Source organism: Falco punctatus (assembly GCF_963210335.1).
Source record: "Falco punctatus genome assembly, chromosome: 4".
NCBI lineage: Eukaryota > Metazoa > Chordata > Aves > Falconiformes > Falconidae > Falco > Falco punctatus.
The window spans coordinates 99,518,990-99,531,627 of NC_137583.1; the positions used below are offsets into that span (position 1 = coordinate 99,518,990).

General features: G+C 40.8%; 1 protein-coding gene across 3 annotated transcripts in view; it reads left to right on the top strand.

Annotated features, from left to right (window-relative positions):
* The window catches only part of CPNE4 (copine 4), a 317,905-nt gene that overhangs the window by 52,490 nt on the left and 252,777 nt on the right, over positions 1–12,638 (top strand). The window contains exon 1 of one of the 3 annotated variants that reach the window (XM_080387242.1): positions 913–7,156. The exons of the other annotated variants lie outside the window; for them this stretch is intronic. Within the exon in view, the coding sequence (XP_080243368.1) occupies positions 7,087–7,156 (70 nt within the window). The 5' untranslated portion in view covers positions 913–7,086. Of the gene's footprint in view, positions 1–912; positions 7,157–12,638 lie in introns of those variants that run through there. 3 annotated transcript variants of the gene reach the window in all.

Genomic DNA, 12,638 nt, shown 5'->3' on the forward strand with positions numbered 1-12,638 from the left:
GTAAACCAAATTACTACTGTATACACACAAGTAAAAACTCTACATTTGTAGAAAGCAAGAGAAGGTAGACATAGAACTGCAGAAGCTGGTTATTGGGTCAGTTATTAAATTGTATCTTTGTAGCTCTGTTACACACAGCGAACTGTTTTCACCCTTCTGTGGGGAAAAGCTACACACGGAAGATACTTTGCAAGCTATGGAACTGACTGAATACATCTACGCCACTCTGGAAAAATTTGCAGCCAAAAATCTCACTTTTTCATAAAAAAATTATCAAACTTCCTCTTTCTCTGCAGTGAAAACATACTGTCTTTTCAACCCCAGCACTATCTCCTTGCTTCAGTACTTAAAATCCTCCATGCTTTCTCCAGCTCATCTTTTCTTATACTCCTTTCAGCCCCTCTGAACCCCTAATGCTGTTCCAAGCTGGCACAGAAACCAAAAAATTGAATTAAATACAAACTGTAGGTCATTCTTTACTGCAGTTTCTTCACCTTCTGGTTTGGCAGCAACATGATGGTCCTGTCTAGCATCTGGCAGTTTACCATACTGCGGCTCTGCAAGATAAATCAGGGGCCAAGGCTTATCAGCTGTTTTTAAAAAGTTAAGGATTAATTTCCCTGGAAGGAAGTTCAGCTACTGTTGTGGGACTGCCTGTACCAAAACACTCTAGGGCACTATGAACTTGGCAACTTACTAGTAGCAAATTTAACATGTGAAACTTTCTGTTGGTGGAAGAGACCACAAGTTTTGCAAGGAAGTTTGCATCTACACTCACACATTTCTCTGTGGTGCATTGCAACTTGCATGTCCCTTCCACAAACCTGCAGCTGTCTGCTCCTGTGTCCTCTGTGCATCTGGACCAAGTGCTCTTGCTTGTCCCAAGGAAAATCAAGCAGTAAGTAGCTTTCTTTTCCGAGTTGTGGGGAGACCTAGGCAAAACAGCAGAGCCTCCTTTCATATAAAACTCAGTTTGGGCCGCATCTTAAGCAAGGAACAGATCAAGGATGAAAACATCTCACCTCTCACTTAAAATCAGTTTGACAAGACTTTCTCAGTTACAGTCATCTGTAACAGAGAAACAGACTCCACAGAGTGTAAAGATATTGCTGATTTCTTGGTTTTGGCTTCAAGGCCCTTTGGGCAAGGTCTCTTACTGTTTTTTAACAGTGTCCAGCACCCAGCAACTTTGGTTTGACTATAACAATAAGGCCCCTGACTGTACAAGGTAGACTAATGACACTGGGCAGGCATATGATAGTTCATCTGCTGGACCAGAAGACAGTCCTACAGCTCTAACCTTTGAGGTAAGACCTCTGCCCCAGGGCTCTGCTCTCCCAGCAGCTGGATGAAAACCTGTAACTGAACACCAAGGAAAATAAGAGGAAAGAGAGGAGTGCCTTGTGGCTGTTGGCCATACTTAGTTGCCTTGTCACCTGTGGGACATACTTTTATCCAGAATGGTGTCAGATGAGGTACAGTTTAGCATGACCATATTCTGTGTGATACAGGATTCTGATATCTTATGATTTCATAGCTACAGTGGATCAGTAATAAGTTTATAATGTTTTCATGCCTAATATTAGGCATATTCAGATTCTTAAATATCCTGATGTCTTATTTTGCTGTTCATTGCCTGCAAATCCACTGTTCAGAAGCAGATCATTATACCAGGAAACAGCAATGTTGGTGTTTCAGGAGGTATGTAACTGTGGATGCTTCCTATGGGAGGTTTCTTCTGACCCTTGATTTGTTATTTGCCACCACCACGGAGCGATTTCTCATCTGGCTTCTGGTTTTGCTATTGTCTTTGGTTACGATGGGCTAAACTCATTTGTACTTCAGCTCCAGGGAAGTCAGTGGAGAATCAGTTCGGGTTAATTAGGAACGGTGTTTAAACTTCAGCAATCTGAATCAGGGTACTTTGCTATGGCTTGTGTTACTGCTGAGGCTTATTCTTTATCTGCCAGAACAGTCTTTTAACCAGTTTTTGTCCAGTCCTTGAGGATGGGATTGGAAGGAACCAGACTGGTTTGTGGTAGAAATGCTCAGTCATGTAGGAGCTGATCAGGTCATAAACACCTACTTGCTTTCTATAGGTCAGCATATACTTTGACTATCACAGTTTATGCTGTTTTTACTATTACTTTTAAAATTTAATTTAATTTAATTTTACATAATTAATTATAACAATTAATATAAATTATTTATACTATAATTACTATAAATAATACATAATATAATTAATATAAATTTAATTTAATATTACAGACTATTACACTGAAGGGGTTTTATGTCATGGCCAGATTCTGCTCTTTCCTTTCACTGAAGAACTGAGATCTTTGGTCTGTACCAACTATTGTTCCCACAGACATTAGCATCCATCTTTTAGTGATGTCATTATGGGATTTTGTTTCATTTTTCTAGAAGTCTTTCTAATTGTATGGGTTTTTTAATTGTAGAACAATTGGATTTGTGTATGTAAAGGGAAAGCTGAGTTTAGTAGTCTATTGCATCTGATAAACAGCAAAGGCAGGGCACCTATGAACACATTTGGCACAACTTTACTTGCTGATACCAAGACCACTGGGTAGAGAGAGCATACTCCTACTTCTGTGTGTCCCTGTAAGGGATAGGCACGCTCCAGTTTTTAATAAATGTGTTTTCCATCTTAGTTTATATTAAGATCTATAGCATGAATCACAACATAGTCCTGGTGACTGTATTATACTCCTACTGCATACACCTACAGCTATCTCACAACAAACAAGCTCACAAATTACAGCTTTTCTCTGCTACTTTGTGACACTGATACTGGTATTAGAATGCCAATTTACTAGCAGACTGCTCTCTCTAACCCAGTAATAGCAACTACACGAACAAGTGAACTGTCTGAAATATGTTTGAAAGTTGTCATGTCTGCTACTGATCTCAGGAGTAGATCTATGGTTGATAAGACATTGATTTCCTTGATAAAATCAACGATTCAAAACTGTCTTTCATTTAAACAATGGGGCTTATGACAGGAACTGTTAAATTATACGTTTTTCTTGTGTATGTATATATTGTCAGTTTTCTTGATGGTTCCCCAAAGACATCCCATCTGGGAGAAAAACATGTTCAGTCCAGCATTACTGTCTTCCTCTGTGGTAAGGGAAAGCAGACATATTGTATCATCAAAAATAGCATTGCCTGACAGCCTCTAGAAATATACATCACACATCGCTAGCTATTTTAAGTAGCTAGCTAAAGGAAGAAAACCTCTCCAACATATCTCAGTTATAAGTATCGACACATTAACATTTTACATAAAAGAAACAGCTCTTCATGAGCAGAAACTTACAACGAAGCAGCTAAACATTTTTAGCCATTTTGAACAGAAAGATACATTAGACTGCTTAGATCCACTGAGGATACAGGTTTGGGCAATGCCTACAGAGAAATTAAGTGAATCAATGCACTAGGTATTCACTCCATCCCCTAAAGAATATTGCCCGGTTATTATATAAGCTCAAAACTTCCATTAATGACCCCAGATCAGATGATTACACTGAGCAAAAATCAGTGCTGAAGGGAAAGGAAAACCATACAAATCATGGGATACAATTCTGTACCCCAGCATCATCCTGAAGTGCTTTCCTCTGCTCCAGGGGAATTATTTAGCATTTGTACTGAAATAAATTCTGAGAACAGTAGCAACTCTTGAGGATAAATTTTGGTCTCCTCGAGCTTGCCTGGATTTTGGAGCTAGTAGGAAGTGCAGCCTCCATAGGTATTCCAGCTGGCATGATGGGGATAGGGAATTGCATGTTGCCGTTCCTTACTCTATTCAGAACTCTTCAGAGTAGCTGACTAAGCTGTAAATATGAAAATGTGCTGCAATTTTCCATCAACGACACTAATATTCTTTCCATCTCAACTGTTATCTGACAGTAGAGGAATATCTGCAGTTCACTGGACTGTTATTGGGGTAATGCCTCAATTATTACCTTTTGTTCAACAAGAAGACCCAAAGTACACTTTGGCCTCTGAATGGGATCAATTTAAGCACTTTTGTGCAAGTTAAAATGCTTCCTTTTGAAAAGTCTTCCTCTTAAATTTACTGCATTCATTCATTGTCAGCACACCCTTACTTTGTAAGTGGTCACTAATCTTTCCTCCGAGAGGCTGGTGACAAGGTTACCTGCAGTCCGATATAGCTTACAAGGCAGGGGGACATCCCTGTGGGCTCTGAATGCAGTATGACTGCTAGCTCCAAGGATGCTTAGAATATCCCTTAGCAAGGGCCAGACATCAGGGGTCTTCTGAGGGTGTCCATCTGTTTGTCATTGCTCAGAAGACTGAAACACATTAGTAGAATGCATCATGGAGTAAGAAATTCAGAGCTTTTATTCTTTTGAGCTTTTTAATCTCCCTCAATGCAATCCTTAAACAGTACTTGATTTGAGAGTAGCATTTTATCTGGATATTCACTATTTTTTCTTCTGTTAAACAAAAATTTAAAAATCTTGCTGACACTATGTTTACCAGCAGACAGATAACATATGCAGAATGGTCTCTGGTCATCTTACAATTGCATAGTATGGAATGGTAGGGTTTTTTTCAGGGCTTATAACAATAAACATGTCTCTTTTAGATACTAGTCTCCCAAACCCAGGTAGGTCATGGCTTGTGAATTGGGAAAGTCTTATATTATTGGTGATGCTTTTGACTTGCTATGAGACCTTGAGTAAAAGACAGCCCCTCTACATTGCCTCAGTTTATGTTCCCAGCCACTTCTTCTCTATGTGTCTCTGAAACCTTTGGAACACGACGTTGTCCCTTAAAATAAAAATAAGTAAGCAAATCTTCATACAAAACAGGTTTGTGGTTTCAAGGATTGCCAAGAAGTTGTTGCTTGTTTTCTCACTTTTGGAATTGCTAAGTCTATGGAACTGAAATAAATAGAATTTACTCTATATATTACAAAGCACAGGAAAGCCTACGAGTTACATAGCTCCATCCTGGAATAGTAACAAGCACACAGGATGCACCTGTGGTGTTGTCATGACAGTGATTATTGTCAGAGTTTCCTGATCTGGCTGATGTTAGATGAAATAAAATTAATGTACTAAACTTCACTAAACCTCATTGATTTGCTTTACTAATGAAAAAAGTAATCTATTTTTCTTAGAGAATGTCTAAGAAAAGGAACTCACCATTTAAAAAAAAAAAAGGAAGTTCTAAGTAACTGAAACTTTGCCTTGTTGTAGTACTAGGAAAAGCATTGTAAGTTGTCTGTAACTTCCTCTGTGCTGCTTTGTCCCTTTTTCTGTCTCTTGAAAGAGCACTTTTCCCTGGAGCCTCAGAATCTGCTCTTGCCTCCTGTTGTTATTTAGAGAGCATGCAGTGGAGTTTCATCATCAGCATATAAAGGTTTAATAGTGAACTGCAAAACAACATAACCTGGTCATGCTCTGCTACAGTTTCATGTCTCTAGATGTGCTCTCTGGACAACCTCAAAAAATGTTGCTGTCCTAGTTTTGGCTGGGGTAGAGTTGATTTTCTTCTTAGCAGCTGGTGCAGTGCTGTGTTTTGGATTTGGTGTGAGAACAGTGTTGATAACACAGTGATGGTTTTGATTGTTGCTAGGTAGTGTTTTTATGAGGTCAAGGACTTTTCAGTTTCTGCCAGTGAGAAGGCTAGAGGGGCACGGGGGGTTGGGGATGGGACACAGCTGGGATGGCTGACCCGGGCTAGCCAGGGGAATATCCCATACCATATGACATCGTGCTGAGTATATATAAGTTAGTGGAAGAAGGAGGAAGGAGGGGACATTCAAAGTGATGGCATTTATCTTCCTGAGTAACTGTTAGGTGTGATGGAGCCCTGCTTTCCTGGAGATGGCTGAACGAACACCTGCCTGCCGATGGGAAGCAGTGAATGAATTCCTTGTTTTGCTTTGCTGGCATGCGCGGCTTTTGCTTTTCCTATTAAGCTGTCTTTATGTTAGCTCACGAGTTTTCTCACTTCTACTCTTCCGATTCTCTCCCCTATCCCACTGTGGCGGGAGTGGGTGAGCAGCTGCATGGTGCTTGGTTGACAGCTGGAGTTAAACTACTACAGTTGCTTTTGTGCCAAAGAGGTGATGTGAAACGTCTTCCACTCACTGACAATATCCTAAGTTCACTTTCTTTTTGCACAACTGCATGATGAATTTACAGGAGGCTTAAGACTTACTTTGCAGAACTGGTGTAAGCTATTCCTTTATAGTAGCACTGGAATACTTCTCCATGTGAACCCTCCGCCACAGAATAAGTTACAGTATTTCAGAATACCTATTTCCTTTTAGACGGAGAGACATAATGGTTTTGAAAAATGTTATATTTGCTCTGGAGTGTACTGTACACAGAGGTAATTATCCTGAGGTAGCTATCCTTCTGCCACTCAGTTTCACCAGTTAGGCATGGCCTGGTAGGATCATAATGTGCAATAAAGTGCAATCCACTTTTATCAGGACAGATCTATGAGAATGACACTGTCAGTGTGTAAATTCAGCCAGGAAGGACTAGCACATCATTCTCTGATGTCATGTGAGGAGATGGGAGACTTGTTACCTTCTACACCAGAAATTTGTCTATGAGCTATACACTGAGTCCTCCTACAGCATATTTAGGGTTAAAATACAGTCATGAGGGTTTCCTATGTAGGTTTCTGTAGCACTGAGAACAGGAAATGTTTTCTATATTCAGGTTTGTGTTTTACAAATAGGTTAATACCTTTGTTTAGTGGTCAAACAAATATAAAAGTAAGGATATTTCGGAGTCAGCTTGGGATCTACATGCCAGCCCCCATCTGCAGAGTGCATTTTTAAAATGTCTGTGTGATGGAGTGGTAGACACCTGTCCATTTTGACAACTACAGACTGTGGGGGTAGAGTCTTGGCTTTGTTCTTCATACTCACTTATGTTTTTCTTCCCTTACTACTTGGCTGCATCTTTGTTTCTTGAGGAGTTTTTTTTTTCCAGATTCCTTGTTAGAACCAAATTATCTTTTTTTGCTTGCAGATGAGGTGTCTATCTATGTGGGTGAGGATAAAGACAATAAATGCAGTATTATTTGAGAAAATGGCAGACTGTGGAGACACAGGTGTGGACACATCTTATGCTTCTGAGAGGTAATTGTAGCTTGGGTGATTTCTCAATGGCAAGTTGCTTCAGTTTTCTTTGTTTTGTTATCCTTTTTCAAGGAGTTGTTGGGCTCAAAGCATTAATAGATGCAGAGTGCTTTAGAACTGGAAAGAGCTGTCTTAGCGCAGCTGCTGTTATTGTCATAGTGGCAACTCTGGACTGAAAGGAGTAAACACTTCTTTTGCTGTGCTGTAGCTGGTAAATAAAATTAAATGCAGACTTGTCACCTTTCCGAGTATTGGAGTTAGAGGTTAGTCATCCTCTGTCCTCAGGTTTCCACAGCAATTTTCTGTTGTCATGCTTCAGAATGAAGGACTTTATGAGGCAGAATACTTCAGTAGGCTACCAGAAATAGATGTGTGCAGGTGGCAGTATATTTCGGTTATGAACTATCTGTGGATAATGAATTAGTCTTCCCCTTAATAAACAATTCGTGCAGCATCCAGGAGGGAGGGGGAAAAAGAGCATGGGTATCTTCTAATTATTTTGCCATTCTCCAAAAATGCTTTTGGCAAGATATCAACAGGAATTAATAAACATTAATAAAACTTGAAAGCAACAGTGAAAATTGTTTGATTCGGAGGTGGTAAGTACTTGCCTGCCACCATCCTAGTTGATGTGCACTCTCCAACCATGATGGGGGCTGTACAGAGAGAAGAGCCCACTTCGATGGAAAGCTGTGGGGGGTAGCCCCATCAGGGAGATGAAAGGCTTACCTTTCACAATATGCTGGGTAATGCTGATAGAAAAGGACTTCCGTTAGCAGAGCAGCAGGCATGGGGATGGAAAGAAGATGAAAAAGTACATCTGGGAATGTGACTGATGGATGGCACACTGGAGGTGAAAGACTCTGAAACTCCACTCTCTTGGGAAGAATCACAGAAAAGAAAGCAGAAGGTGGATGGCCTGGGGAGGAGAGCTTGAGCCAAGTTAGGAATGTGCTGCCCACTGGTTCCACACAATCATGAGCAGAGCCTAGGATCTCCTGTGTAAATGGCTTGTGTTGGTTGTTGTCAGACTCTGAAGTCCTGAGGGTCCTTGCCACCACGGTTGGCCAGGGTGAGGGCTATATCAGACAAGTGGCTGGTGTGGTGGATGTGCTCTTCCCCTCACATGGGCAGAGGGTGTGTTCCAGCTGATGGGCAAGTCCATGGATGAATCAAGACAGACAGTGGTCTGGGCTGTGGTCAGATGCAGCAAACAATGTTTGAATATTTGCTTTTGTACAGACACTGAATTGTGGCTAATCTGATTCTGTGTGACTTTATAGGGCTCTTACAGAGACCTCTATATGGCAGGTCCTATTGTCCTTTCAGCTAGGAAATGTGGACTTTACAGAACTGGGAGGGAGGCTCACTGGATGCAGTCCAGAATAAAAAGTGGACCAAATGAGAGCAGGAGGAGGGATGATGGCTGCAATGTCTTCGTGCTGCTGTTATCCTATTCAGTTGGTCCCCTTTATTTCTTCCTTGTGATCCATACAAATTTCTGTTCGTAGCTGTGGCAAATACTTCACTCACTCCTCTCTGGGAGGAGAATCTCTTGTTCTTCATGCTCAGAAATGGGATTTTTTGTTTAGCTGTCAGTATCCATATTACCAACTCTTCCAATGAGTCTCACATGCACAGGTTTTATAGTGATTACTGTCAGGGTGCTGCAAGGGCCAGCTATTCCCTAACAGACCGGGACTCAAAAGAACTTTGCAGGGCAGCCAGGGCCCATCACACCATCCCAGTGAAGAGTAGGGCAGCCCCACCCCTGGGCATCAGACACCTCACTGTGGACAGGGATGGGACGGGATGTGGCCCCAAGGTCGGTGGGGTCCACAGCCAGACCGGGCAGGGCTGTAGGACACTGGAGGCTGGCCTTGCTGCATCATTTCTGGGGCAGGATCTGGTGCTTCTGGGGATGCTGGGACAGTGGGCAGGGTGAGGAGAGCCCCAGGGAGGCTAGGCAGGGGCAGTCAGGGCTGGTGGTTTGGATGGCCTCCAAGGACCAAGAAAGACTTCAGTAGCTGATTTGCATGTGGCTAGAGTATGGCATATAAGAAATAATAAGCTCTTTCTTAGCTAATGATGACCCTTGAGGGGAGTCTGTGGATAACATGATGTAGGCTTCCCTCCAGTAAGAAAGTGCAAATCTTTTGATAGGAGCTGCTGGACTGACTGATTCATCACTGATGAATTTGCTATGGGAAATAAAGAATGTGGCTAGCTAGGGCTCAGTAAATAGGATCCATAGCATTCAGGCTACTGTATGTCATAAGCTACATTTCAGTGAGAAGCCTTTCTGGGGAACACCTTTTTCTGGAATTAAGCCAATTTGCTGCTCAGACACAGGAAGATAATTATTTTCCTAATTGACTTCAGCAGTATAGAAGATGCATAATGAAAGATTATTAATAAAATGATAAAATATGTCATTAATGATAATGTTTGTAGTCCTAAATATTGTTTGGAAAGGAAAATAAACCCAAACCTAAGGTTAGTGAAATAGAGCTAGAAAAGAAGAGTCAGTAAATTGGGGATGAGGAAAGAGGAGAGAAAAAAATGGAATCCCAGATGATGGGCCAGAGGTAAGATTAATGAAAAAAGGCAGGACCTGTACAGAGAAGATAAAAAAGAAGCTTAGAAAGGATAAACCAATGAGTTTCTAATTTTCCCATTGGCTTCCTGCATAGAACTGCTCTGAGGCACAGATGCGCACATGCGTCCTTTCCCTTTGGTCATGAATTACTACCTCAGCTAACATTTCTGACTTAAGCAAGGTGCTATATAAAAATGCTTTAGTAGATGGTTGAATGTCTTCTTCACAGGTAACAGTTCAGGTGCATCACAGTAGACTCTTGGAAATATTTTGTTAACTTGCAAAAAAAAAAAGAAAAGAAAAGAAAAAAGAAGCCGTTGAAAAGGGACACACCAGGAGATAACCTTTCTCATTAAAACTTAGTGCCCTTGGCCTCCATCTTCAGCAATTATGCAGAAAAATATCAGCTCAGCAGTGTTAGCCACACTACAAAAGAAAGCCTTCCTGTAGGAAATTTAAGGATTCCTCACTCCTTTTATTTATGATGCAAAATGACTGAAACATTGGAACATCACAGACCCCATTTTTGGAAGCCCTGTCACAGGCTGAAAAAACACATGCACACACAGCAGCCTAAAGAAAGGAGGGTGACAATCTTTCTTTCTTCCTTTTTTTTTTTTTTTTTTTAAACACTTTTGTATGAACTAAATTCGGGTAGGATAAAAGTCAGCACTTTGGGGAAAACCTAAAGCAGCAGCATGTAAGAAGTTTCATGCTGAATCAGACCCATGCTTCATCTTGTTCTGACATCTTACCTTTGTGAATGGCAATGTTGCCTCGGTGGGCAGGTGATTAATGTAGAGTAACCTGTACACAGGCACAATTTCTTCCTAGTCTTGTCAGATAGGGGTTGGGATTTGCTGTGCTGTATGAAAAGCTGCACTCCTTCTAAACAACTAGATTTTTAAATAGTTGTAAGTTCTGAAGAGTGTGGTTACAAATATAGTGGGTGGGGTTTTTTAAGCCCTTGTCTTGTCATGTGATTTGTTGTGACTGATCCCCGCTAAATTCTGCAGAACACCCTTGTAATCTGACAGGGCAAGAATCTCCCTGTAAGGGTTACCTTATTCTAGTTTCACTTGGCATATTTTTATTTTCTGTTTGAAGTTCCATCACTCACACTTATCTAAAACACTTCTCCTGTCGCTAGCAGAAGCAGTAAGAGAGAAAATAGCATCCTGCTTCGCATGGTATTAGTTAAAATGATTGCAAAGAACACATTTCATGTATCCTTTTGTGTAAAATGCTTTTAGCATATATTTTCATCACCCCAGAAGACCTCTTCTACCCTTGCCACTGTGGGAAGTCTTTATCTTAGCACTAGCCACAAAAGCTGGCAGAGTGGCTCAGGCAACTGTTTACATCTGACATCTTCCTCACCCTGTCCTTGCTATAGCTCTCCCTAACCAAATGTTAAAAACGTTGTGTACACAGGCATTTTGGGGGTAATTCTATGCCTCTCTTGTGAAAGTCCAGGGGTCATCCCAATCTAGATTGCTAGATTGTCTGAAATGTTCACTGGGATAACTGTACACTTCCAACTGTAAAGCTTATGCTTTTCTTGAATAAGGAGCAGCTGCTTAATAGTAAGTACTTTTCTATGCTCAAAACCTATAGGTGAGTTGTAACTATTTGGTTGTTCATGGGAGTTTAGCACACCAGTGCTGAACTGGACTGGGAAGGGGTGATCAGAAGCTTTGCATCAGAAGACACTGAACTTGCACTTTTCCTCTGTTTCTTGTCTGGAGTATATGGGTAAGAGGAGGTTTCTGTTCTGACACTGAAAAACTGATTTTACCTTCACAGACTACTACCTTATTATAGAGAATTGGCTTAACTACACCTTTAAATGGTGAAGATAAGATATTTAAAAGCTCTGAATGTACTTTTATTGGTAAATTCCAGTTTGGTACAGTAGCTCCTTATTCATATTCTTGTAAAAAACATTACAAATTACCATCTGTAGGATACAGGGAATATGGGGTATTGAATATCTTCTATGATATCAGGGCTCTAAGTGTTGCCAGGAACCATGGTACCTTGTAAAGAAACACCTCTGACCCTGACGGTAGAGACTTTTTATTACTGATACACTGAGATAGCCTCCTGCTGTGTATGAAACTTCAGCACAAAAGGAGCTGGGTGTTTTTAAGCAAACCATTATTTCTAACAAAAGATGCTTTTTCTCTCAGCCAATTGTTGAGAGAAAGCAACAGGCACTTATTGTTAAACAAGCCTTGGAGTTTTCCAAGGAAAATAGCATGAGGCTGGCATAATCAATGGCTGTTTGACAGAGCGATAGAAATGCACATGCTACACAGTAGCTAAAAATCTGCCAAGAAGCAGCCAGAATGGCAAATGACCGAACACATTTGGGCAATAGTGTGGACAAAGTGTTGTATGAGGCGTAACCTTTACCCTGTCTTAACTAGTGGATGAACAAAATGCAGTCAAACGGAGCCTTTATTTTTAGGTGGAATGTCATGTTTCATTCAGAAAAAAGGCTACGATGGATGGTTATTCTCAGCTTGTTTTAGGCTGTGACATTTCCTCATTCTCTGGTTTTCTCTGGGGGCAGTGGAGGGGGCACAAAAAAAATATACAGGCTGCCAAAACACAGAAGAGGCTGGTTAGAGAAAAAGTATTGTTATATTAGCATATCCTTGCCAAATGATCACCAAAGTATATTAGATGAGGCCTACTGTAATTCCTCTCAGTTCCACCATTGCTATAAGGAAAACTTTATTGAATAACACAATGCCACTTTAAACCAATATCCCTCTGTCTAGATGCTGTGATCTGCCTTCACTTTTCCATGATCTTCGTATAGCTTGTTTACATTTTTAACTGTCTTTTAAATTCACCCACATTAAGTGCAGATAT